This window comes from Apteryx mantelli, chromosome 1 (genome assembly GCF_036417845.1).
Source record: "Apteryx mantelli isolate bAptMan1 chromosome 1, bAptMan1.hap1, whole genome shotgun sequence".
Taxonomy (NCBI): Eukaryota; Metazoa; Chordata; class Aves; order Apterygiformes; family Apterygidae; genus Apteryx; species Apteryx mantelli.
In genome coordinates, this window is record NC_089978.1 from 208,281,685 (window position 1) to 208,309,476 (window position 27,792).

At 35.9% G+C, this 27,792-nt stretch overlaps 1 protein-coding gene across 4 annotated transcripts in view; it reads left to right on the forward strand.

Annotated features, from left to right (window-relative positions):
• Nucleotides 1-27,792, forward strand: part of ORC5 (origin recognition complex subunit 5) — a 79,536-nt gene that overhangs the window by 30,593 nt on the left and 21,151 nt on the right. For 3 of the 4 annotated variants that reach the window (XR_010887028.1, XM_067316579.1, XM_067316589.1), the window contains exon 13: nt 5,831-5,941. Coding sequence is in view for 3 of the 4 variants with exons in the window: in XM_067316579.1 (XP_067172680.1) it covers nt 5,831-5,941 (111 nt within the window). In the remaining variant the exon portion in view is untranslated. Of the gene's footprint in view, nt 1-5,830; nt 5,942-23,216; nt 23,576-27,792 lie in introns of those variants that run through there. The other variant, XM_067316600.1, reaches the window with a different exon arrangement.

Sequence of the window (27,792 nt, forward strand, 5' to 3'; positions counted from 1 at the left end):
CTAAGTAGATTCTCCATTTAGTGAGAAGAATTGCACCATCAACTGTATTGATTAGATTTCTACTGACTCTAATGGGAGCTTAGAAAACTAGTTTGGTTGTACATACTTACTTGGCAGGAAGCTAACATTAGATGAAATAAATCCTACCTTAGAAGTTTAAGCACAGCCAGGCTAAAAATCTGTTTCTTGATTATTAACTCTTTGTTCAGTCCAGAGTCTAATACTTTCTTATCAGAAAAAGTAAATCTTCTGAATTCTCAAGAGAAAGAAAATGCCTTTATCGTTCCATTAATTGTCTTGTTGCTGATAACAGCAGAATTTGCTGGGTTTCTTCGGATGGTTCATCTGGAACAATGTTTTGCCAATGTAGTGACAAGCGATTTGAGATGTCTTCCCTGGTAAAGCTACTTTTTCAGAAGTACACTTTCTCAGACGTCAGTCCCCCAGTAGATCACATTTGTTGTGTGGGGGTTTTTTTTGTTTGTTTGTTTGTTTTGTTTTTTTTTGGGGGGGTGTTGTTTTTTTGGAAAAGACTGTCTGGTGTATCTGTCTCAATTCTAACGTAGTGTTCATTTGTATCAGAATTTCTAGCTTGCAGCCTAAGATGCTTCGTTTGTATAAAACCAGGGAAGTTCAGAAAAGCTTTCCGCTCAAAAAAGTGAGAGGTATAGTTCCATCTTTAACACTATGATAAAAAGATTGAAAATTCAGCCAATTCAGATTAAGAACTTGCTCTCTTTGTGCAGGTAATTAAGTCTGGGTTAAGCTTTTTTGCTTTAAAGAACACTTTTGATTTTTGTTCTTGCTTAAGAAATTTGGTAATGTGAATACATGGCTCTCAGTTGTGGGACTGTTAAAAGACTTAGGCCAGTTAAACAGTGGGAACACAGGACTGACACTGTAGATAAAGGGCACAAACACAAGTAGTGGCAACTGGTGGAAAGTCTTGTTGAACTGAATGTGGAAGATAACTTTCTTTGTTTTTGAAGTGAGATTTTATAAAACCCTGGGATTTTATAAAACTATTTTTCAGTGTTAATCTGCCTTAGCTCCTTGCGGAAGATTCTTCTGGACCTCGTTCTTTACCGTTGTCGGTTTGGCGGTATTTCTAAACTATTCCCATTCTTTTGGGAGTTCACTTCTGCTTAGGAATTTTAATAAAATGTAACTTCTGGAAGAAGCACTTCAGTGTTGTTTAACTCTTCTGGCTTTTCCCCAAGAACCATTTCTAGCAAGTAATTTGAAAATTCAAAACAATATTCCACCAAAGCAGAGAGCTGATAGTAGTAAGAACAAGAAACTTGTGAAATAACTGTATCCTAAATGTAACTTCAGGGATTACTACATGCTAACCATGCTTGCTAGCTACTTGGAGTGGACATATTTCAACTATTGTATATTTGTTCACTTTTTTTGGGGGGGAGGGGGGGATAGCAAAGAATATACTTCACAGACCTGGCATGTTTAGAACCAGAAGTGCAATTCATAGCTTATAGCATACTTGCGTTCTCACTGAGGGTATTGTGCTGAAGTGGATTAGCTTCATCTGTAAATAAGGTTTCAGTAGTGTTTTGACCACTTATTCCAATATTTTTCACTCTGCTTTCTTTGTTAACCAAGAGATAGCTCTGGGGACACCTCCTGGATTTTAAAAGCTAAAGCATGTACTGGAAATGGCTTTTTGTTTCACTGAAGAAATGAGTAGTTGTGTTTTACTGATAACTGGCACCACAAGAGTGCTGGGTGGTGTGTTTGAGAGCTGTCCTTTCCCCAGATCATTTTGAAACAAACTTTCTCTTTGAAATTCTTCTTTAATCTTGCCTGTGCTGCTAGTAAGAATAAATCAATGTACACTACAAAAAAGGAAGTTGAATGTCAAAGTAGAGAGAATGAAATACAAACTTAAAAGGAAACAAGTAATTCTCACATCAGAACTTTGACAGTCTCTGTCATAACTAAATCTCTGTAGTTCTAACAGTGCTACCTGCAGAGAGCAAAGTCTAATATTACCCAGTTCTGCTCTATGAACTGTATTTCTCCTTTTTAAAAAATGTGTTATTTAGAAAATATTTAACACTGCAAATCAGGAACTTTACATTTCTGTTAAATTCAATGTTACTACATATAATAGTCTGTAATGCCCAGAATGTCCACCAGTGTCAGTTGAGATGTAAAGAAAAATGTATATGGTGTGAAGAAGGAAAGCTCAGTAAATGCAAGGTTCAGTAAATATTCGGAGTTCTGATAAAGCAGTTGTAGTTTGAAGCTGGCATGTAGGTCTGTGTACAGAACCACAGCCAAGAGATGGCGGAATTACCCCTCTCAGCTCGGTGCCTGGGAGCCGTGAGGGCTGGCCGCTGCGCAAAGGAGGGTGAGCTGGGAGCAGCGCAGTAACAAGGCAGGCGGCAGCACCGACCTCACTGTCGGGGAGCCAGGATGCAGTGCGGCAGGGTCAGGGCCAGAGACAGCGATTAGGACCAGACAAAGCTCAGCGATCACTCCGCCAGTCTGTAGTGACAAGGCAGGCAGAATTGCAGAGACAGGAGATAGAGCCCATATATAGCTTCTGCACAGCTGTCATGTTTAAATGTAATTGCCTGCATTTCAATTTGTGCCCATTGCCTCTTGTCCTGTCACTGGATACCACTGAGAAGGGTCTGGCTCTGACATCTTTACTCCCCCCATGAGGTATTTATACACATTGATAAGATCCTCCTGAGCCTTCTCTTCTCCAGGCTGAACAACCCCAGCTCTCCCAGCCTTTCCACGTATGACAGATGCTTCAGTTCCTTTCCTCATCTTTGTGGTCCTCAGTTTGCAGATAAGACAGTTAAATGTAGGTGTCTGCAAGGACATGAGACAGCGAAGCTCCTGTGCAACTCAGAGGATCTCTAGCCTGGGTAACCTAGAGGGTGGTTTGCTGAACAAATATGTAGATGCTGGTCATCAGCTATAGGGTTCCTTTGGCTGCATTGATGGGATATTGAGTATAGTAGGAGACAAATTTAGGTGTCTTAATCAGCAAGGTGAATCCTACCCTTGCTATCCATATACCAAAGTGGGAAAATATAAGTCAATTTAGAAGCTTATGAGGAAAGAGGAATGGATGGAGAATTTGAACCTTGGCAGCAAATGAATACAACGTTTAACGTCAGTGCACGCCAGGGCGCAGCAAGCGCGGGGCTGCTCTCTACAGGAAGGCAAGCCGGGAGCTGAATGCAGCAGGGGCCGGCAGGCCTGCAGCGGCGGGGCGCAGCCGAGCAGAGCGGGGTGCTGGCTGCAGCAGGCCCTGCCGACAGGCCAGCGATCGCCAGGCAGGGCAAAGCAGCAGGCCAGGCGCAGGGCCCATTGAGGGACTCCAGACTGCGCGCCCCGGGGCAGAGCTGGGCAGGTTTGCATGGTGCCCTGCTCGGGGCACGGGGCTCCCGGGGAGGCTAGCCAGGGCTGTCGGTGCCCTGGGGCCCGGGGAGGGTGCTGCAAAGAATGCTGTCGCTGTGAAACGTTAGCAATTTGTCTTACTAAAATCCAGAAGCCTAAGATGGATGGGAAAGGTATATGTTTACCTAACTTTTTTTCTTAATGTTGTGTCCTCTATTTTGTTGTGAGGCCTTAATTTTCTCATTGTGATTGAAATAGGTGTGTCAGTGGCTTATTTAGACAATGATTAGGTGTACAAATTTAGTAGTCGTGAGCTTTCATGATCATGCACATCCAGTGGCATTTGGCTGTGGAAAAAAATGAAGCTTCTGAGACCTGTTTTGTGGGTTATTGCAGGAACTGTTCAAAAGTTGGTGTGTAAAAACTTGTTTTTTATACATAAAAGCTTGTTTCTTCTCTGAGACTCCAGCATCAGTGGAGGCTTACTTGGGCAATTCATGTAAAATTTTATGAATTTTCTGTAGTCCGTTAAGAATAGAGAGAAACTCAAGAAGAATTTCTTAACGCTGTTTTTCATAAACTGCTGCCTGGTCTGTTGGGATAGAATAATAGAAGTATCCTATGGAGAATAGAAATGGAAATAGGAAAAGTAATTTTTAAAACTTTTTGATGCTGTTTTCATCTCTTTTTTTTTTTTTCTCGGTGTAAATTTATAAATCCTAAATAAATTATTCTAACTGTTCAGAATTTAGTAAAACATTTCTGTATGAAATTGTGGTTGGTTCTGTATGCATTTACTCAGTCACTAATTCTTTTTAAAGCAGACTTTAAAATCAGGAAATATTTATGCTAAACTCTACCTTCTGGCAGCAGAATGTCCATGTCTGGGTTCCTTAAGTTTTCAACAAACATTAGAGAATTTCTTGCTTAGTTTTGTTTTTGGTAGATCAGGTTACTGCAGTGTTAGTCTTAACCTCTTACCATATTGCCAGGCATGAGGGTTCTCTTCCGAACTTCCCTGCACATACTTGCCATCAACACCAGTGTTGTGCTGACACTGATTCTTAATCCATTAATTTAGATATTTCGGGAGCATTACAGATTCTTGGATAGGTTCCTAATTTTAAAAAATTCTAAATAACTGTAGTCTTTTGGCAATAGTTTTTGAGTACAACTTTTACCAATGATTTCAGCATAGTACTCAGAGGAGCCCAGTGTATTTCCTGATTCCACAGCTAATCCTGCTCCCCAGGAGAGCCTGAAGGCTTTAGATGCAGCATAGGGCAAGCAATTACAGTGCTCTCTTGCGAGCATTGTATTGTGAGCATTTTTTTTTTTTTTTAAGGTGTTAAAGTAGAAGATATACTGAATTTATTCAAATCTGTGGAAAGCAGATACAAATTTGTCAGTGGAAAATTAGGTGAGCTCTGCTGCACTGAAAAAGACCTAGTCTGCCAAGTTATGCTAGTCATGTTCTAGACTGTAAGACTGTACACTGCAGTAGTTTAATATGATATTTGAGACCAGGAACTCTTGTTCTGAATCTGCATGTGATACTTCTTCTAGCAAGTCATTTAACCAATATTTCTCGATTCCTTTTTGACAAAAATATTGTTCCAATTAATAGTAAAGCACCACACACATGCTGTTATGATATGATTTAAAATTAAATTAATATGAGCCAATTTGTTTTTATTATGTGTGAGTTTGTTTTCTAAAATGGAATTTATAAGAACTTTGTGTAAGTACCATTAGAACATAGAGAAACTAGTACTGTATCTATGAGAGGAAGAGACTACTAGTAGTAGTCTCTCTCTTCTAGTAGAATCTTCTCTTAATGTACCTCTTCAAAATGTACATACTAGTAACACATTTGTGTTCAGTAAGTCAAGCATACAAAAAAGTACTTTAAGCTTTTATAGATTTGTAAAAGCTACTGTTCTATGTACCTTTTTGTAGGTGCTTGTGGATTATAGACAGACTATAGACAATAGAATAAACCTTTATATCTTCACTAGCTAGCAATTCTGGGTGCTTTTAAGATGTCTGGCCTGTCTCACTGTTGATAAACTGTGAACAAACCTTGAGAATGCTATAAAATATAGTCTTTCCTCTTTAATCCTTAGACTGGGCGAGGTAATTCATAGGACAGAAGCATCTATAAATCCAATGGCAGATAGGAAATTTGGCTTCAGGTTCTCTGTTATAGCTCAAAATGTTCTTATTTATTATGCATTGTGCAGTTTGGACTCTTGCCATGTTAGAGCTGTATATCTATATCATTATATTGATCAATGAGCATCCATTCAGTGTTTTCTATGATATATAAGTAGGCTTTAAGAAAGAATACTGTGAATTATAATGCCTCCCTGGAGGCTAAAAAGATGCGATGATAGCATCTTGTAGTACTCTAGAAAAATCCGTTGAATTGGAGCCTCTATTTCTGTTGCAGACCAGCAATCATCTCCTTGGACCGAAGCCATTCCCCCTGGACAGATTGTTAGCAATCTTATATAGTATTGTGGACAACAGAGTTGCTCCAACTGCAAATATATTTTCCCAGGTAAGTGTATACTTATTTTCTTTGTTTTCTTTCTTTGCTCTTTTACTGTCCAGAATTTCTGAAAAGGTTTTACATTGTTTTTGGTAAGTCATCATTCTAATGAAATGTGATGAGAGAATAACCATGTCAGTAATTTTAAGTCTAAGGCTCAGGATAGTGTTCTTCTGTATTACTAGCAGTGATTTCAGGATTGTATCTGTGTAATGGTCTGAAACTTTCTAATAGCTAATATTTTTTTGGTCCTGGAATGCAATCCATGTTGAGATTAGTTCCTTGGTTTCTGATTGAAGTCTGTTAGCCTACTTGCATTTCAAGTTAAGTATTCACAGTCCAGTGGACAAAACTAGGCACCTTGTAACACATAGTATAACAATCTAATGGTCAAGACAAAACAGAGGGAGGGGTAAGTTATTTGCAGGTGAAAGGCATTTCCTGTGATATACCCATCTTAGGGGTAATATTTTTCATTTGCACCTGCTCTAAGTGTTCTGCGGAGGAGTCTGAATATCACATTTCACTAGATGGCAGCATAACTATGGTGTTGAGTGAAATTAAGTAAATCCAAAGTTTTCTCTAGAGTTCTGGGTTTCTCAAGTGTAAATACGTATTCTGTATAAGTAAAGATTCCTTTTAAGGAATCTTTTTTTTTTTTAAGGAGTTCCTTTTAAGTAAAGATTTCCTGTGGTCAGCTTTACTCTTAGATCTTTCATGTCTGCCTTCAGGGATCTCCATTTCTTTCTTGCTCTCTAGTTGCACTCAACTTCTGCTTAGAGAAATATTTTCTACTTCTCCTTGTTAGGTCTGAAATTCAACCAAGATTTATTTAAATCTGCCATCTGTGTTCACGTAAAGTTATAGAAAAACACGCTCAAGATACCTCAACAGTGTTGCTAATGCTTTAATCATTCGTCACAGCTTTCACGAACATTTAAGTTTGCAGAATTCATCTTATGTATTTGCAGAACAATGCATCACAAATATACACACCTTATAATTGAAAAATACAAGACCTAAAGATTTGTGGCACTGTATTTAATCGATGATATATGAATATCTTTGTTGTTAATAATGGTGGGGCCTCAGTTGCTTTACAGATGCAGTAGACAGCTATTGGGTAGCCTACCTTCAATTAATGTTTTCTCTCAAGCTCCTTTATTTAAAGGTTATTGTGTGATCTGGCTAGCATCAGAGGTAGCCTGAGATAATTGCTTTTGTATGAATATTGTATTGATCCTTTAATTCACTGTATTGCTACAATAGTGCTGTGAAGTCTATCTGTCAGGTCTATCAGTTAAGGTGTTAGTTACATCCCTTTCCGTACAGGGTGCTGTTTTTATGTGCTTTGTAGTAGGCAGTGGTTTTCTGACTTGAGACGGGAAGTGTTTAAGCTGAGGCTCAGAGAGAATTCTAAGGCAAAAAGAGATTTACTTGTTCCATGAGTAGAACTTGTATCAACAGGAGCAGAACTAGGTTTAGCCCAGTTAGAAATGAAAAATGAGTCTTGTGAGATAGTCTTGTGAGACATATCAGAAGATACGATATGATCCAAGTCATGTTGAAATTGGTTTCATTTGCTCTAGTTCTGCTGATGAGTGTTTGAAGCCAGCTCTCACTGTGACCTTTAAACATAACAATTTCAGTTCAAAGATGAAAGAATGCAACTCTTCAGGCGTATGATGCGAGAACAGGCAGGAAGCAAGAAGATTGCCTGTTAATCTGCAACTCTCAAATTTAGAGCTTTACCAGAACTTTTGCAAATTTCAAGGAGCAAACTCAAGTTTGGATCGATGGTTTACTCGAGTAATGTGAAAGTGAATGATGGTCACAGGAGAGGGGAGCATTAAATAGTAAAATTTATGAATGGGATATTACCTTTAAATTCTCTTTATTATTTATTATTCTCTTAAATTCTCTCATTTTGGCCTGCAAGCATTTTCAAAAACTTTGGTACATTTAAAGCCTAACAGTTAACATAATGGTTAACCATTATGTGGTTATATAACACAGTTTTACTCTATATTTTCAAAATTAATATGTCTGCCTACTTAACATGCTGATTTTTAAATCCAAACAAGAGAACAAATGTCATTATTCCAATACATGGTTAGGTAGCACTGAAGACATACAGTTTCGTGTACAATTACATGGTGTAATTCCCCCTTCTTTCCCTGTAGATTAAACTGCAGAATGAAAATTTCAAGCAAGTATTTCTGCTAATTTGGAGTGTACACTAGATGGCAGTATTATCAAATAATATCTGTAGTTGTTTTTTCTTCCGAATATATCCGGATTAATCTATAAGGATACAATAAAAAGGCTGTATTAAACCTAACACAGGTTGCCACAAAGAAGTTGAGATAAATCTGTTGATACCAAAATAAAATATTATAAATGATGACTTTTTGCTTTAATTTGTTTCTCCAATTCTGAAAATAATTTTGCATTAAACTTTAATTAAAAATTCTTGAACTGTCTAATGTAAAATAACATGAAACATAATAGAGTTTAAAATAGATTTCAGAAATAGTGTTTAAGCTAGAATTAATGTTTAATTACATTTTTTGTTTTCTTGAATAGTGCAACACATTTTATATTTCACTGATTGCAATATTAGTTATTTTGTAAATATATTTTTTCAAATGAATTAAATACTTAGGAGCAATATTACAATATCTATACATTTTTCTGTTAGATACCACAAGATTTTATTTTCTTGTTTATGCGGGCATCATGGAAATTATTCTTGAAACTATACTGTACACAGTTTAAAATGTTTTAAATCAAATATTTGACTTCTTGACTGATTCAGCTGATCATTTCCACTGATTCAGCTGCTTCAATAATCATTTTATGATTCAACAGTCATTTTATGTACTCTTTCATTTGTAGACTCAAGCTGTACGTGAGCCAAATACTATGTTCATTCTCCCCATGTACTCTCAGAAAATAGCCCACTTCAGCTTTAAAGTGGATTAAAAATCTCAGTAAAGATTCAAGAACTATTATATCTGGCATATTGTTAATTTCTTGTTATTTCTTGCTTCTTATTATTTTCATGTGTAATTTCTGTCCACACAAATTCTGCTTATTAGCTTTTCAAGATAAAACTTTTTCATTAATAAGCAGCAAAATGTTTATATTCTGTGAATGCTAGGATTTATTAAAAATACTTTGTTTTTACAATATAGAATTTCAACATAAAATTTGAATCTTGATCTAATTTTTGCCTCCTAATGGTAATTAGTCCTTAAAATGGTCTTATATTTTATTCAAATAAAAAATGAATGTCTTCCTTTCAGAAGTCTGATTTTTGCAGTTGATACAAGACTAAGTTTTTCCTGCTGTAAATTCATGTGAATGAATTGGTTTACATCAGGAATGAATTTGTCTCATTCATTTTGTTTTTCCTCGCTAATTAGTACAAGGGAGTAGCACCAAAAAAAAACCTTATGCAAATTGAACTTCTGCAAATGCAAACTGTTTCAATTACCACTTTGAAAGCTGAAACTTCTAGGTTTTGTGTTATGCTTTTAAGTAAAATTTTGCCACCTCTAGGAGGGAAAATGTTTGAGAGGAAATTAAAGTGAGATTTTTCCTTTTGTAGATATTGATGTCAGTACATATGTGAATATAGGTCTACATTCACTTGAGAAGTTTTCAGTGCTCCTTCTCTTCCAGAAAATTCATTGTTTTTCTTGTTAGTTCTAATTGGTCAGGTACTTTTTTTAACACACTTGGGGGTTACTATTTCCTGTCACTGAATTTGTTTGAATTTGCTTGTTTCTTTTGTATAGTTTTTTTAACCAAGAGATAATGGAGGTTGAAGCATTTTTTGACTTCTGTAACCAATTTAGAGGACAAAATCTTTAAACATTTTTCTTCAGATGCACTTTTGTGTAATAATTTAACAGGTTGCAGATGAGACCACCACCACTTGGCATGTTGCCTGGGACAGAACTTGCACAGACCGTGTTCATGTTTTTCTCATTGGTTGTATGGTTAGGCTGAGCATGTAGCCAATGTATTTTAAAAGATAACATTTTATTTTTAATGATGGAAAAAAATGAAAATACACTTTCAAAGCATGCTAAAAACAGTGTAACTTTGTGGTATGCAGTCTACATCCTACAACAAACAAGTCATAGGGTTTCCTTTCCTATGTACCCCAGTTGATGCTTCCTAGCAGCTCGCTTTTGCAGACTTGGGGAACAACATGGAGTGTGATTTGTGTATCTGCATGGACCCACTGCACAGAATAGCAAAAGTATATTGTGTCCAAGTGCAATTAGTACAGAACGGAGGGATACAAAGAAGCAATACATTACTACTGCAGGTGTGTACTGCAAAGGTTCTGAGAGTCTGTTTGATTGTAGAAGGGTAATATTTAATTTTAGGTTCCTTGCATTTAAAGAGAAATGCAACTTTATTCTCTTTATAAAACTATGTCTTAAATAGGATGCATGAGTGAATTTTTGCAAGAAACTTGGTGCAAGAGCTGTCAGCAGTGATTTAAATTAAATCAGCTCATTTTACATTGAAGTGGACAAGGATTGTTGATTTAATATTGCAGCCAGTAAGAAGGAAGATATTTTTGTTACTGTTCTAAGATTATGATTTACAAGACAAAATTAGCCAACAGAATTTCCTCTACCAACATTCTTTTCTGATTGCTTCTTGATACTGAGTTTTTCTAACCATTTCTCATGAGTCATGGTTTTTAAACCTTTTATCATGCTTCTGCTTTCTTGTGAAGTATCATAAGGAAGATTGCCTGAATCTAGTTTCACTTGAGCTATGGTGTTACCTTTATCAGATAAAATGGAGTTAATCCCTTTGTCTTGCATACTTTATTCCTGTTAATACATCCCAGAATGTTTAGAAAGACACCTCTGCAGAGATCTGTGATAACTTATTCAGAGTATACTAATACCTGAAAATTACTGGATAATAATTTATAATAATTCAGTTCTATTTGCATTTTCACTGTAATGCATTAGGTTAGACTGTTAGGTCATTTAAAAAAAAAAAAAAAAAGTCAGTATTTACATCCAGAATCAAGTGTGCTTTTGCTGTTAGCCAGTTTGGTTATATTCAGAGAGTAATGTTCGGATGGTTGTATACTTAGAACTCATTTCTGATTATAGCACATTTGGAAAATGAGATTTTTTACATAGGCTATCTATTTCTGTGGGTGTAATGTGTCATATAAGGTATTTTACACATTATAACTTGCATTTCATTTAGTTGACATTTTTGTTCTGTTTGATACTGGATCTAAGAAATGCATCTGAATTTCTGTAGGAGTACCACAAATTCCTAAAATTAGTTTAGTTATGAATGTGTAAGAATTTGGAGTGAGAGTAAAAAAATAAATTTTCCAATATGGCAAAAAAAAGAAAACCCTTCCACAGAGCTAGAGCTTTTTATGTGAAGTTAGAGTAAGTGTCCAGCTATAAGATTTAGAGTAATATGTTAATCGCCAATATGATACAGCTCTGTTAAAAATGCACAAAACCACTGATGCATATAGCATGGTCCCAGCTGGAGGGAGCTAGAGGAACATAATTTCATTTAAAAACAAAAAGAAAGAAAAAACCCTTTCCTGGTGCATAGAAATGTGACAGGTTTGTTTTCTTTTTGCCTTGCTTTCTTGTCTTGTCGCATGGAATAGATGAAGGAATAACTAATATTATTTATATAAGCTCAAACTGTATTTGGCAATTTACCTGCAATATTCCTTCCTCTGTTGTATCTTAGAAGAATACTTTGTATCTTGCTTTTCTCAGAGGAGAATTTGATATTCTTACATTTGATAGATAATCCAGTTTTTTTTGTAACTCTAAACTATGGTGAAGTTGTTGGAAGACTGGAAAGAAACCTGGTTTTGTTATCTGCTTCTTTGATAAATAGATTGCTTTTATTTTGTCATAAGGCTTTCTGGGACATTGAGTATCACAACTATAATGCTAACTCTATTAATGCCTTATGTTAGATCCCCTTGATGTATCAATTCTGATAAACAGGAATAGTGTCAACTTAAAAATCATTTCAAGTGAAAAGACTGATTGCTTTTACAAGCTCAGATTGTGTTAATGTTTGAAAATACTGAATTTTCCATTCTATGCTCAACAAGTCTTGGCAGAATGAGAACTATTTTTTACTAGATCAACTGTTCCTGTACTGTGTTCAAGCTCTGCTTGCTGTTGTGGGGACTGCATAATGAATATTTTACATCTGGCCGGACTAGAGTGTTTACCGCTAAAACAGGAAAGTTTCTGTTGAAAAGTTAGAGCAGGTATATATGTTTCCAGAGGGAAAAAGTCTGTTTAAATTGTGCTAAGATACTCTCAAAGAGGCCTTATGGAGCAGAACAGAGAGGGGTGGGAGCTGTTTTTATTTTGGAGAGTGTTAAAAATATAGGACATGCTTTTGTAATGGTCATATGTCCATAAGTAGATTATTTTTGTCATGAGTCTTTCTCAAAACAAGCAAAATACTGAAAAATTAAAGTTGTTGGTTCTGCTTTTTCTTCTTCTCCCAAACTACTTTTTTTTTTTGCTCTTTACTGTGAAAATCTGGAAACATCGTACTTGTCCCTTCTCTTGACAACCAGCTAGAGTCAGTGATAAAATTTTTAAGAAATTTAAATTTTTTTTAATTTTAAATTGGAAAATTTTTAATAAATGATCTAGTTAAGTACATGTGTGGGACTTCTTTTGTGGCAGCAAATATCTCTATCCTGTTCTCAGCTAAGCTTAGCATTCAAAACTTTGTGATATAAGTCATCTGTGCTGATGTTTCTTGGGTTTTTTTTGAATATCTTTTTTAAAAAGGCTTTTAATCTCAAAGATGATATTGCAAGCTGATTCAAGACATAATTAGTGTATATCATGTGTCTGAATTTGGAGATTGCTTCATAGTGCTCTATTGCTCCCTTTAGGTAGTAGTGAGCAGCAGTACCCCAAAATAAGGTAGTAATTCTAACAGTTATATAAATACAAGTATGTGGATGTATTTGCAGAATTATTTTATATGTTGTTAAAAAGTGGAATTATCACTGAAAATTAAGTAGTGAACATTCAGAAGTAAGATAACTGTAAAAGTTAAAGTGGCTTTTGGAGTTGATTAAAGATATAGGTTTTTTTATTTTGTTTCTGGGATATAAACATGCTGTCCTGTATTTCTCTATTTTTATCACTTCTCAAGTTCTAGACTTAAATTACAAGAGACTGTCATCAGCCACTGTCTCAGCCCCATTAACTTGATCTACAGATGATTGCTTGCATTTCACTGTCCTCTTGTTTCAGAGGAAAGTAAATAAAAATACACTGCTTAATGCAATCCGGCCATGAGAATTGTCTTCCCCAGAATAGTCCTACTATAATTTCATGGAGGGAAGAGCATCTACTCTTACAAAAAAAGAACTACATGGAAAAGGTCTGAAAAGCTTTTTCTTGGGCTTCATGAAAGCTATTAGTTTTATGATGGACCCTTCTGTCTAGTCAGTCAGAAGACATTTGCTTCCTAACCTCCCTGTGGTAAGAATGATGGGATATAAACCACAGATTCTGGGGTTGTCTGATTTTCATTGCTGATCCAGATAAACTTTCCCACCTCTTTCAGTGCATTTGAAAGTACATAGACACATCTTGCCAGCACAGAATATTGGTAGTCTTGTATAAATAATATCATATATATACGTCATGCATAAAGTCATATATAATTGGGACATAGCCTGCAGGTGTCATGTCCATACAGTGTTGTAATGCAGCCTTTTGATCCGGTGACTTCATGGTTGCCCATACTAAAGAGACTTTTTAGATTATTAGAACAGCTTTCTTAGCTGTTGGCAGATTTATACAGCTACAAGTTAATATTAGTACTGTTGAATATGACCATATTGTCTGTGTTCTTCCGCAGATGTACATGCGTAAGATGTGCTTTATTTTGCTTGATTGATCTATTGATTAAAAAGGGTAGCAATCTGTTCATCAGTAATCTGTTGATTTCCGTATGTTTGGGAAGATGATAAGAGAAAGGTAACCAATATAAGAAAAACAACTTTTTTTTTCCCTTCTCATTTTCTGTTATTGCTCATTGGACTAATCTGTCAGAAATTCACAAGCTGAAATAGGAATTTAATGTGACGCACAGCATGGTAACATAGGTTAGCACTTTAGCACTGACTATGGCAGCTTGAGAGAGCCTGCTGTTATCTGAAAGAAAAGGAGCAAACATTACTTTTAACCAAATAGCTGACTATAATTTTTAAGTCTCAGCATGGCTGTGAAAAATAAAACTCTATTCTTAGTTCTCAGTTTAAGTCTTACTTTGTAATTAAAATTGTGAAGAGACAGACAGACAAATATGCTTGATTCCTTATAGTTTTAATTGGTACAAAAAAGTTTTCTTTGAGGAAAAAATAATTTTGTTTCAGCTACATTATGTTGTTTGACCTAATTTGATTTTGTTTGATTGTTTTGAATATATTATTAATGTGGTTTTACAATATCTTGGGCTGTTTTCTTAATGTAAAAATATTTTCTTAACCAAATTATATTTGATTTCTCTTTATCTATTCTATTTAAATTCTTTTTTCCAGTAATTTCAGGTGGAAAAACTTTGTCTTATTTCTCCAAAGAGTTGCTGGTAATAATACCCACCTTGGCACTTAATTGATGCCTTAAAAATAACCTAATACATTTAAAAGGACAAATTATTGTGAACTTTTGGAAATGAGTTTTATGGAAGAAATTTTGGTTATGACGAGAGAAAGGGTACTGAAGAAAGAGGGAGAATTTCATGGGTGATTCAGTTCAAGGAAGGTAGTGTTAAATCATAAATTTGTTCTGTCAAACTTAATTACAAAAATTGACTCATTTCAAACCTTCCTGCTATTTAATTTTATTTTTTTTTATTTTAGTAGCATATCTCTAAGAATTTGCTGTTTCCTATAAACCACCATTTAGCTATACACTAATTTTTTTTTAATGGGTTTACAATAAATTTGATCTTTTCAAATCTAATCAAATAAGAAAATGTGATTTAGAGGTAGATATACAAGTTTGCTAGAGTAGTGATAAAGTGTTTTATGTGCTCTGTGAACCTGTGAAATGTTCACAAACAATTTTTGTGGCCATGTGAACATAACATTATATATTCCTTTGTGCTCTGACACCTCTGAGATTGCATGGTGTATAATGGTGTATAACATAGGGAATTTGTTGCATGACAGTTTCTTTAACTTCTGTTCTCTCAGGATATTATTTGTAAATGGTATTTGAACCCTTGCAGATTTTAACTTATCTGTGAAAATGTGTCAGTATGTAAAAGAACTAAGTATGATGCTACATGAAATACAAAACAGTTTCCCTCCTCCCAAACTCTGTCCTTTCCATCCCTCTCTTTACACGCTTATTTAGAAATTGGTTTCATGTACTTAATGGAAGGAACATCATCATTTAATACTCCAGGAGCAAGTTCACACTGTGTTTACATCAAGCAGTTGCAGCTGAAGCTTGTTAGTGATTGCCTCCCAGATTTAAAAAAAAATCTTCAATATAGTACATGAACTTCTATTGTTTGGAGATAAATAATCAGCTCATCCCCTCTTTAGAGAAGAACAAAGAACATAATAGTACATCTGGTTCATCTGTTAAGACAGCAAAGATTAATTAAGCAAGTACTGCACAACCTCTCTTAATAATGTATATATCTAAAAACAGCCTGTATATGATAAGTTTTTAAATCACTTTCCTTTAACCATTTAGTGTATGCACATAATCTGTTCCAGAATCATCAGCTATTCACAGAAATAAGTTCGTACACAGTATTAGGAGAGATAGTTGATACTTGTCTTTGGATCAAGTAAACCAGAGAGTTACAGTAGAGTTTGTTAGTTCTCTTGCAAATTCTTGTGTGATATGATATGACATAAGACTAGAAAGAACCTATTGAGCCCTCAGATCATCATGAATGGCATCGTTAATCCCTGTCCCTAAATTTTATCAGTCTCTTTCTTAAAAATAAGTATGTTGGTTTCTTTTACAACTTGGACTACAAACTATTTGGGGGAATGCACCATCTCTTTTTTGTGCATTTGTATAGAGCCTGGTTCAGCAAAATCCAATTTCAAGACTAGGACTAGGATCTATAGTCAAGAAATTATATTGAGTGTACCAGTTTTCTCACTCCCCTGGTGACTAGAACTAATTTTTAATTTCTGGTTTAAAATTACCGAAGACCAGTTTTACCTGTTTTACTTTGTGCTGCCATTGTCTTTTAGCCTAAACAGCTTACTTCCTCCATGGTATTTACCTCAGCGGAGTTGAGGTAACACCAATATCCTTGTTGTAAGAACACCAGTATCCTCTCGAGGTCTTCATTTTGCAGCCTTTCCCACTGAAATGAGTCTGTCTCTTCCCTGCATATAGTAATATAATTGTCACTTTCAGTTATGCCCTGAAAAAGGTTCAATATCACCAGTTGACTATAATTTTATGTTCGTTTTACTGATCTGATCCTTAGGCTAGTTCTCATGTGGTCCTTGTTCTCCTCTCCCTGTCTAACATATTATTACATCTCCCTACCTCAATTAAGTTCTCTTCACATACTTAAACCCCATTTGTCATTTGGCTACAGGTGCCTTCATTGTGTTATATGTGAAATAAATTTGGAGCATGGTATGTATACTGGGAGACCCCTTACAGTTTTTGATAGGGTCAGAACGTACCAAGGCTGTGTATGCATGCAGAGTTAGTGCACAAGGTAGCAAAACAGGATTTTAAGGAATATATTGAATCACTTCAGTGAATACTTGCATTGTTTCTGCTCTGCCAGCTACAGTCAGTTTTAGCCACTGACTTTCTACTTGACATCCCTCCTCCCCCAAAGACCCTCTGCTGCTTTCTATTCATTTGATAGGGAACAGCAGGGCTTGCCACAGCATCTTGGACAAAAGAAGCAGCTGCGTTACAGTTAATTTGAAAGGCAGGATTTCAAAATATGAAGCTTGTTGACAAAGGAATGCCTCTTGATAAATGAGGATTAGTAAGAATTGAAATAATATCTGTTCTCCATCTATGGAAATGAAAATTGGCAAATATTTGGGGGAGCCCAGTGTGGAAGATTGACAGCATAGTGTGAGTAAATCTCACTTAGGAAAAGTTTATATTCTTAGTAAACATTGCAATTATTGCAATTATTTAGAATATAGAAGAGTGACAGAATAGGAAGCCAAAACAAATCCTAGCGTAGCTCAGGCTAGAAAAAGCTTGATTCAGAAAAGTAGGTTTTAGTAAAATTCCCAATGATTTGACTAATAAACAGGTTTACTGTAAAATTATTATTATTTTAAGGGCTGAAAATGGTGGTGAATATCCCAAGGTACATTAGGTGCTGCACGAAATCTCTGTCTTTACTATCTTATGATTTAATTTCTCACATGAGATGAAGGAGGGCTAAAGACAAAAAAAAATGTTATTTTGGATGAGATTGGTCTTGCCATATTTAAATGTCTGCATGGTAAAAGTATATCTAAGCTAGTCATTTAGTATCCTTTTCTAGTTAGAGAAATAGGCATGCAGAGAACATCATCCCATGCGTATCAATATAGACATGAGCATCTAAAAACACCCTGTTTATGACAACTTTTTGCATCTATATTAAGTTACAGTGAGCCATGTCCTGAAAGTACCCATTTTACTCCATCAACTAGAAATGGAGTCAAAGCATCCAGCCTCAGATACAAATATTTACATTGTAGACAACAACAAAAAAACCTTCAAATATCCCTCTTCAGATGTAATGTTTCTCACCAAAACTGTTGCAGAGCAGCAGAAGTGCTTGATTTATACATCTTGCCACTTCTTCTGTCTCCCATGAGATAAGTTGACCAGTTAGGCTGTGTAGTGTACTTGGGAAAGGCATGCTCCAGGACTGCATTGCAAGGCTGGCAGCCTAGTGTAAGCCTTCCTTCCCTTTTTGCAAGACTGCTTTTGATTTCTTCCAGAGAACAAGAGCTGAAATGCCGTTGTTTCAGTGACAAGGTTTTCCTGGTAGAAACTTACTTTGCAGAATTCTGAGGATGATCTGTCATTTTACATCCTTGAGATTTTAATGTGAACCATATATCTTTCAACCAGATTACAATAACAGCAACTATAGAACAGCTCAGTGTCTCTTGAAAGGCATTTTCTGAGAGTGATCTTATTTCACATAAGAAGGCTATATATGATAAGAAAGGTAGGATCTGATGCCTTTGTTGTTTTGAAATATGAAGAGACTAGGTGTAACTTCTGCAAGTGGAATTCACAGAAGAATTACAAAAATTAAAAGGGTACTCATTTGAAGTTCAAAAAGTGTTCTGGAGGTAAAACTTAAAAATATAACTTAGCTTATTCAGAGTGAATTTTTGGACATAGCTCATCAACTAAAATTTGAACTGAACTACTTGACAGCAGATCTATTTCAGATGAGCAGAATGCAGTTGTCAACTGGAAGTATGTTTCACTAACATGTGATGGGGCAACCTTTGACTTCATTCAGATGTTCATCTGTTACCCTCCTGTTATCCATGTAGAGAAAGTTTAAAAAATATGTATTATCTGTAGTTTAATCTTCAAATTATTATGTCATATTTTCTAAGTAGTAATTTTTTCTGAATAAGATTATAAATACAGTTTATTTCCATTTCTATCAGGACATGATGCTACATCATTATAACAATTCACATTGAGCACTGGAAGGTATTTTTCAGTGTGCATGTTTTTAACTCATATGTAATTTCTTTTTTCCACCTACTCACCTTTCATACATGCTTCTTGAAATATAATACAAATGAAGTGTAGGGCATTCATCGTTGTTTTGTGAACTTGTTAAAACTTTCCAATATAAGAAATAGAATATATAGATGGAGCATCTGTGTCTTTAAAAGGTTCTGAATTCAAATTCTGTTAAATTGCAGTAAGTTTGAAAAAACAAGAGGGATGGTAGCTGGAATATCTATTAAAAGGCAGAAGATTGGGACCCAAGTTGATCTAGTTTAATAATCACGGAGTGCTTGATGTATCTCAGAGCATCTGTGACCTACATAAAAAGGACAAGAGGGCATTTTATATTCTAGATATCTGGGCAAGAAATATGAAAGTTAAAGTCAGAGGATGAACCGAAGAGTAATGTAGTTCTAAAAAAATTGCTATAGTTGGTACTGAGAGTAAACAGATTGATTTAAGGGATTAGCACAGAGACATGAGAAGAAAACTGAAGATTGTTGATACAAAATGATCTTTTCCAGCCTTTCTTATTTATTACTAGCATATGGCCCAGGAAGACTTTTTGCAACAGATATTTTCTAGCCTGGAGTGGCCTCTAATGGATATGTAACACTGATGGTGTAGGGAAAAGCTTTTTAATAATTTGTGTGACTGTAGTGCTTGTAAAAGATGCTAGACTGACAGTCTAGAAGAGTGGGAGACTGAAGTAATCTTTTCTGATTCACTGGACAGGTGTAGCAGCGATAACAGCAGCATAATCTTTTCTTTTTATTGCTTTTTAATTGTATCCTGAAAATTTTTCTGTGTAATTCAAGTTTCATGGCTTTTTTTTTTTCTTTTGGTTGTTTTTTCCTTTTTTTTTTTTCTTTTTTTTCCCTGACTGTCTATTAGATACCAGTGACAGAAGGGTTGCCATTTAACATAATTCTGGACACTTACCTTTTACAAACAAGCTTTTGAAGTAGCTAAGCTACCTTTCCGTTCAAACTACCAACCTGCATCATAAAGCATATCAGAAAATCAGATATAGTAAAGGGGAGAGGGTGGCTGACTGGAGGCACATGATGTTTGCCTGGAGCTGTTGAATGGTTTGCTGGTCTGTCAGTCAGTGCATACTTTGCCTGTTTTCTGCTTCCCTCCTAGATGGAGCAAAATGAATTGAGAGTCTGCTGTTTTTAGCTTTGTAGGGATTTCAGGGACTAGATTTAGCCTGTGGACTTCTGTTTGACCACTTAATTTAGCATGTTTTCTGTATGGTCATGACCAGAACCAGACCACGTCTTAATGACTGGGAAAAATAAAGAGGTACAGGTGGAAAGTTAACATATAAATACTCCTTAGCCTAAAAGATACTCCTTTTATCACTTTTATGATTTATGATTTGGTTTACACCTTCTCAAACTAATATCTTGTTCTCATCGTCTATACCAAAATAGCCTCATTTTAAAGTTCTACTCAGCATCTGGGATTTACTTCCAGACTACTGTCCGTTGAGAGTAAAACTGTCTCAGTCAGGCTTGGACAAGGCCTTTGTACACACATTGTGCTCAGGCATTGGGGATAACTCAGTGTTTTGGAACCATTGTGAAGGAAGATAGCAAGCCTCTACAAAGAAAGCAAGTGTGGTAGGGATTGAAAGATGCTGCTTGAAGTCTTTATCTAATTAATCATTTTTGGTGAAAGTGTCATACAGTTAAAGAGACAAATGTAAAGAAAAAGGTTAGTTATCTATACTGTGAAAATCAAAGGTGTTTCAGACTGATTACCCAAAGTTGGTGATGCCGAAAACCTAGAAAAGCAAGGCCAAAGATTAAAAAACAAACAGCAGCAACAACAACAACAACAACAACAACAACAACAAAGGCAATATAAATAATATGAATCCATAAGGTACTAGGCTTATAATATTTTTAATAAGCTAAACTGCTAGTCTTTAATGCAGATGATTTTATTTTTTCTGTGGTTGTGTTTGACATGAATGGAAGAGATGGGTTTAAACCTGATGCTTTATTTAAAAAAAAATACATGCATCAATGAAAAAAATCAGGATGAACTGGTAAATTCAAGCTATCATGTATAAGGGAAAACAACGTGAAACAAAGCTGTTCAGAGAAAGGAAAATAATTGGAGAGTAGTAATACCGAAAAGAAGGTGTAAGCATGAAGAGCAGCAAAAATTCGAGGCTAGAAGGGAATGACTTGTGAAGGAAGATTAAAGGAAATGAGCACACATAATTATTACTTATAGCTACCCCTGTGCTCGGTGATGCTCAAATGAAGAGAGATGATCCCTACACTAATTTGGCTAAATAGCTACCAGGGGATGATGAAAATGTCTACAAATATTTATAGCCTTCAAGTACCAAAAAAGGATTCATTTAGAGGAGTCTGAAGAGGTCTAAGTAGGAGTAATGAAGTCATATGAGGGAATACTATTGGGGGGAGGGGAAAGCTTTCTATGGGACATGTTAAAGTGTTCAGTAGTCTCCCATGAAGTTTTAGTGGTTTGTCCTATTGCTTGAGCTATTTAAATGACCAAACCTTTCAGAAATAAGCTTGAGGAAAGAATTCTGTGTTGGAGGGAGGAGAGGGAAGATGACTAAATATATACTTCCCACCTCTAATTCCTATGGTCTAACACAGTATAAACTGGCAAAATGAGCCTCATGGTACACTAGTGAAACATAATTTATGTAAATTCTTTTCAGAATAAGCTTTAACCTTGATCCTTACTTCAGTTCTGCATTAGGTCTTGCCTTTGATACAATAATCATCCTGAATATTTCGTGATTTAAGTCCCTCTGCCTTGTGGGAGGAACAATACTCTTATCTGTATAATCTATAAAATGCTATCCATATAAAGTATGTATTGCATCCCATGATAGACTTGCTTGAGGTCATATTCGTATGAATAAAAAATACTGAAAACTAGGCATTTATTTAAAATTAACTCTTACTTTACAACCAAATAGTAAAAAGCTAGTTATACAACTTTTCTTGCAAGTTGAATTTGGAAATGTCATACTAATAAATACTACATTCTTCTGGAGAAAATATTAAACCTACATGAATGAGGAACATAAAAAATTATTTGCAGACATGATATGTGTCAAGTGTGTCATTATGTGGTTGCCAACCAGTGTCATCTTCATAGTTCTTTTAACTTGATTTGCTTAGGTAGTGAGAGAATGCCTTTCATTTGAATGTTAAATAGTGATACTTTTTTTAAATAGGAAGAGAGGAATTTGGAAACAAGGGGCATAAATGTTTGTCTATGTATTCTTCATCTTCTGGAGGATTGTTCTGTTTATTTGTTTTGCAGCTATTTTAGGACAAACTATCACTGTTTTGAAGTATTGGAACTAGTCCTGAATTCCAGACACATGCTCACACAGACACACACAAGACATGTGCTTAATATAGGGGCACTATGCAGTTGAAGTTGCTCATAAAATACAGGCATCTTGTATCAGATTGCACACTGGTCTTAAATAGACACAGCTGGAAAATGACATTTTCCAGCTTCTAAATAGATATGCAGTTATTTGTCTTAATTATTTGGTAGTGCTTTGTAAATCTTTTTTTTCTATTATATCTTTAGGAGACTGGTTTTACTGTGTAATCAGAGTTGAATACATTATATAAAATGATAGACAGTCATCAACCTGATCAACTTTATAAATGACTGGTAGGCCAGCACACTTTGATCACTGTAGGAACATACAGTAGAGGTTGTTTAATGAAAGAAGATGTGATATTAAGCAATAATACTTAGAAAAAAAATACACAAACTGTATAAGGCAAGGAAACATTTCAGTATCCTTCTGGAAAGCCACTTAAATTGTTCTACTGAAATATGCTTTCTTTTTCTGAAGTGATATAATTCCACATTGAAGTTAAGATGACAGACCGCTTCAGATGAAAGTAAAGCTATGATAAATCTTAATATCTGGACTAAACCTTTATTGAGTGGCTGACTTTATGTTTAGATTAGTGATAATTTCATTTATGTCTCTGGAATCTTTGGATATGTCAGGAATTTGGATGACCCAATGTAAATTGCCCTTGTTTTTCTTCCACATGTAGGTCTAACCTTTTGACTAAATAAGAATTTGTCAGTTACTTTCATTTGAGATATTTTTTTCTTTGTCTCAGCTCCTTTTAAGTCAGATCTAAATACTGAGTTGCAGCTGTGATAGCCTGGATGTCCTTAAGCATACCGTCTACTGTTATCTTTATTGCTACATTTCTCATGCTTGGAATGGGAAGTATCTTTATTGTGACTAATGTTCATACAATTACAGCAGTAAAAGGTACATTTTTAGCCATACCTGCCTTTTTTCTCAATTCACTACATTACTGGAATCCCCTGTTATAGAGAACCCATGGTACGAATTTTGGAAGTTGGGTACGTCTATTTAGTATTTCCTGGAGGAAGAATGAGAAAGTGAATAGTGAATAACATCGTATTACACCTGTAGTCCTGCCATTATGTCTCAACAGGAAAATCATGACACCTGGTCTCACTGAAGAAAATGAATCTCTCCTGCTTCACAGCACTGTTTCCCTGCTGTCAAAACGAAGTAGAGATGTGCCAGTGTCTTCTGTGAAATTTTCCAGTAAAGCTTTTAGCAGTTATGGGGAATGTGGAAATTACCAGCGTTGCGTGCGTCTCTCGCAGCAGAGGATGTAGTGCAGCTGCGGAGCCCGAAGGGTTAAACTCAGCTGCGCTTTCCCGGCTTGCTGGGACCCTGGCGGTGGCTTGCGTTCAGTTCAGCTGCTCCGTGAGGGGAGGAACAGTACCTGAGTGCAGGCTGGGCTCCAGTGCAGAGGGGGAAGGAGGGGAGGAATCGGGTTGTGGTGTGGAGGGCCGCCACTGCCATTGGGCGGTGCCCAGTGCTTCACCCCGTCTGAGAAAAGGGGAATGTTAACCAGGCAGGTCTTGGATAAGACCATATGTATATAGGGTTTTGTTGCTTTTTAATCCATTTCTGTCTGCTTGCGCTTTGCTTTCTAGTTAAATTAATTGTGCCATTTTCAGTAGGCTGTATTCTGTCACTGGAAATTGTAACCCAAGCTATGGTTAGGGGTGAGCCAGTCAAAAAGTGGGGAGAAACACGGATTCTGCACAGGCAGAAGTGCAAGACCAGGCCTGTCCCTTGGAAGAAAAATACCTGGTTAGAGATTAAACGCTAAGCCCCAAACCTGGATAATGATTATAACCTGTCCTCTGAAAAATCTTGCAGTGAAGTATTATTTCATTAGTCACCTAAATGGAAATTACATTTCTGAATGAGTAACTACCAGTTTGTGAAGCAGACGATCCTGCGTACGGTTAACAGCTATTGATCGCATTTCATCTCCTTGTTTCCTTCATTAGCCTGCTGCTTTTATAGACCACAGAAGAAGTTTGCTTGGAGGAGGCTGCTTGGGAATCTCAAACCTGTTTCAGTTTTCTAGATAATTTTTTTTAAAATACAGATTTTGTTCGTTTCTTAAGAATTTTGAAACAAAGGAAAAGGACTTTACAAATGTGTCAGTGGTTAATTACAGAGCCACTACTCATTCCTCCACTCCCAAATGCTGTGTTGTTTGGAGCATTCAAGTACTGCATAAGCTGTTGAGGAGAAACTCTAATCAGACCTTTTTTCAGTCCTTAATACATTTGAGTGTTTATCGTTAGCATGCACCTTATATTCACAATATCTTCTTTTCAGAGGGTTGGTTAATTCCTTGAGTATCGGTTCTCGCCTCATTTATGTCATTTATGTCTGTCAGTTTTTTCACCCTTTCTACATCCTTTGTGTGTTTTAGCTTATCCAATTCTGGCCAAAATTGGCAGAAGGGTAGAGGTATCAAAGGTATGGAGATTGGTGCCCGCATTCTTACCCTCTGTTGAGGCATCGGCACAGGCACAGGTTATATTTGTTTGGCTGGTGCTGGCCAGTTAGCAGAGCGCAGAGCCACCCCCCGGGATGCAGCAGCATCTCCCCACATAGCTGGGGGAGCAGGAGGGGCAGGACACGTTATGGCCTTTAAAGGGATGTAATGAGAAACTGGAAGGCACTGCAAGAGACAGAGGAAACAGCGGAGGTTGTCGAAAACATGGAAAGAAGGGCGTTGGAGACTACTGCATTTGGAATGGTTTATGGATATAAGTCTTTTCTTCGCGCAACAACTTCTTATTTAATTCTGTTCAAGTGTTAATTATTGCAATTTCCACTTGCTGACATTTTTAATACACTGAAATTCTGTAGCCCAGAAACTGTAACACTGTATAAAGAATGCAAAATTCAAAGTAGGCTTTGGGGAGAGCTACTGACCAGAGAGGCTACCAATTCAGATACCATCTCAGTAGCTGTTGTGTATTGCCGCATATCGGTTATAACAGGATAATGCCTTTATAAATTTGTCTTTAGTCAAATAATAAGGCTTGCAGAACATACTACTGCAGAAAAATGTTGTGTTATAGTTAGGTAACACTCTTTTTACTCCTAGCGGCAGTGGTTCATTTATTGTGAAGTAGCAGTTTTATCTTTTTCAGGAAAGATGTGCAGAGGTGGTTTCTCTCTTTGAGGATACAGTACTTATTTCAAATTAATTATAACCATTCATCAGGCTTGAAATAAAGCTTTTAACTAGCCCAATACTAAACCTTCCCGTAAGACTTTTTTTGTATACTCCTACTTAATAATAAATTTAAAAAAAAAGTTGCCACTGCCTTAGTGAATTGCTCTTGAACTGGGGGAAAAAAAAGTGTCCATACAAAAACTACTGTCAAATGCAAAAATAAATTATTGTATAATAATTATTTATATCTCTTCTACGATTATAATATTCTTGGGATTTGTTAAACTGTTGTATGCAAAACATACATATCTGATGTTTTTGCTTTTATACAATAATATATCTTAAAATGGAAAGCAGCTAGTTGCCATATTGATTAAGTGAATACCAGGTATTGGTTGTTGAGGGTTTTTGGAAAAGAGAAAAAGGATTCATCTGCAGCTATGAATAACTGTGGGTTTTTTTTTTAAACAAGGAATTGTAAGTTTCACCAGTTCAACTATTGGAATTATACTTTCATTTTCTCTGAGAAATTCGTAGGAAGGTATTATATGTATTTAGCAATACTTGTGTGTGTGTATTTATAAAGCACAGGACATTAAAATATATACTTAAGAAAGGGTTCTTCTTTTTGTTTGTTTGTTTGTTTTTTAAATCAAAGTATGATACATTTGCATGGTTTGGAGAGTTCCATTTCCATGAAGGCAGGACCCTGAACTAAGAATTTAACACAGCTGGTATTATAGGTGTGGATGAGTGTGTGTGGACATAAATTGTAGTAAATCATCGTAAAAGAAGTCTGCCAAAAAGCCAAAATTAGCTGTATTCTTTTTTGCTAAAATCGGGTGAGAGCACTTTTTATTTCTACTCTTAAGTTGTTTTGGATTTTAAATGAACCAAAAAAGTAAGGAAAGTCTGTGGCAAATGAGATCTTTTTAAACAGTACATCTAACTCATCTCTTTAAAGTAGTCTTTAAAAACATGAATTTTATATATCCCAAACACATCCTCTTGGCTATCCTCTAACTGAACACAGGATTAAATTTATTCTTGAACATTTTTTATTAGACAAGCAGATCCATTGCAAATGGAAGTAAAAACATTGAAACAGGAGATAAAGTAAGAATAATTTGTCCAACTGATACATACGTGTGATTAGTTTTTTTCACATAGGCTACAGGATAATACTGATGATATTGTGGTAAAATAGAATTTTGTAGAATTCTTGCATGCTTAGCGAGGGATGTGGTTTTCATGGGAGAGTCACATAAATATGTTTGTTGACATCTGTAGGTACCTTCATGCTATTTTATCTCTCTTTGAGAAAACTGAGTTTTGTATAATACATATTCACTACTCCTAAAACCTCCCCCACAGCTTCCAAAATTTCAAAGCTGAGCACAGGGATTTAGCCATACAACTTCTATTGACATTAATTGGATTTGTATGGCTAAATCCCATGCAGTTCTTCTGAAAATATTATGGTCCCTTGTATATAAAATATAACAATATGTTCACAAACATGACATTGCAAAGAATGTTTGGACAGAACAGTAAAATCAAGTTTAATTTGTATTTGGAGATAAATAACTTTTGGTTTACTTGTAAATGTAAGGGTTTCTGTTTAAGTATACTGAGTGAATACTAAGCATGTGCTATTCTTGCCTAAGGGCTTGATTTTTTTTTTTTTTTTTTTTTAATGCGCAAACCATTTACATAGGAGTCTTCTGTACTTAACTCAGGAGGGGGAAGAGCATTTCTGATTCATTAATCCCTTTTTCTTTTTGTAAGTAACTGGGTCCTTCACATCATGCGCTCAAGAGGTATAAAATATACAAAGAAGTGGGAGGGGAAGAGCAAAATGGTGCCCGGCTTGCTATAATGTATAAATTCAAAATTGACTTCTTTTTGCAAGAGAAAAAAAAAACGCAAGGGGGAAAAGGGCAGCACTAAATTTACTGCATGTGCTTGCATGATATGCAGGTTTGGGATAATTGTTTTCTCTCTTGTTCAATAAAGTGAGTTGTTACCATGGTAGCATTCATATTGCACAATTTCTCTGTTATGAAATAAACTGAGAACAGTTTTTAGAGACAGAGGAGTCTTCTTTGTATGAACGTTTATTCTGTTAATTTCTTTTTTCTTAATACAAGATTGTGTCTTAGAAGTGCAGTTCCTGAGGTTGGTGTCTTGAAATTTTTCTTGAAGTGAAGAAGTCTCAGTATGCTTCCCAAATAAAATCAGTTAAGTTGTGATGACATGTAGTGCTTCTGCAGGACCAAATATGCAAGGACAGAGTTAGTTTGGAAGGTTTAGTTTTGATCAATGGTTAAGTTGAAGATCTGCAGTGATACTTTCCAGATAAAATGTTACTTCTGGTAGTAGAATTGAATATAGCCTTCGGAGAGCGCAGGCTGCCAGGCACCTCAGAGGGTGCCTCAAAGAGTCTGGATGTCCTGATCCAATAGCCAGCTCTTGGCCGTAATGGCCTTGCCTCTCTTTTGTCCCTGAT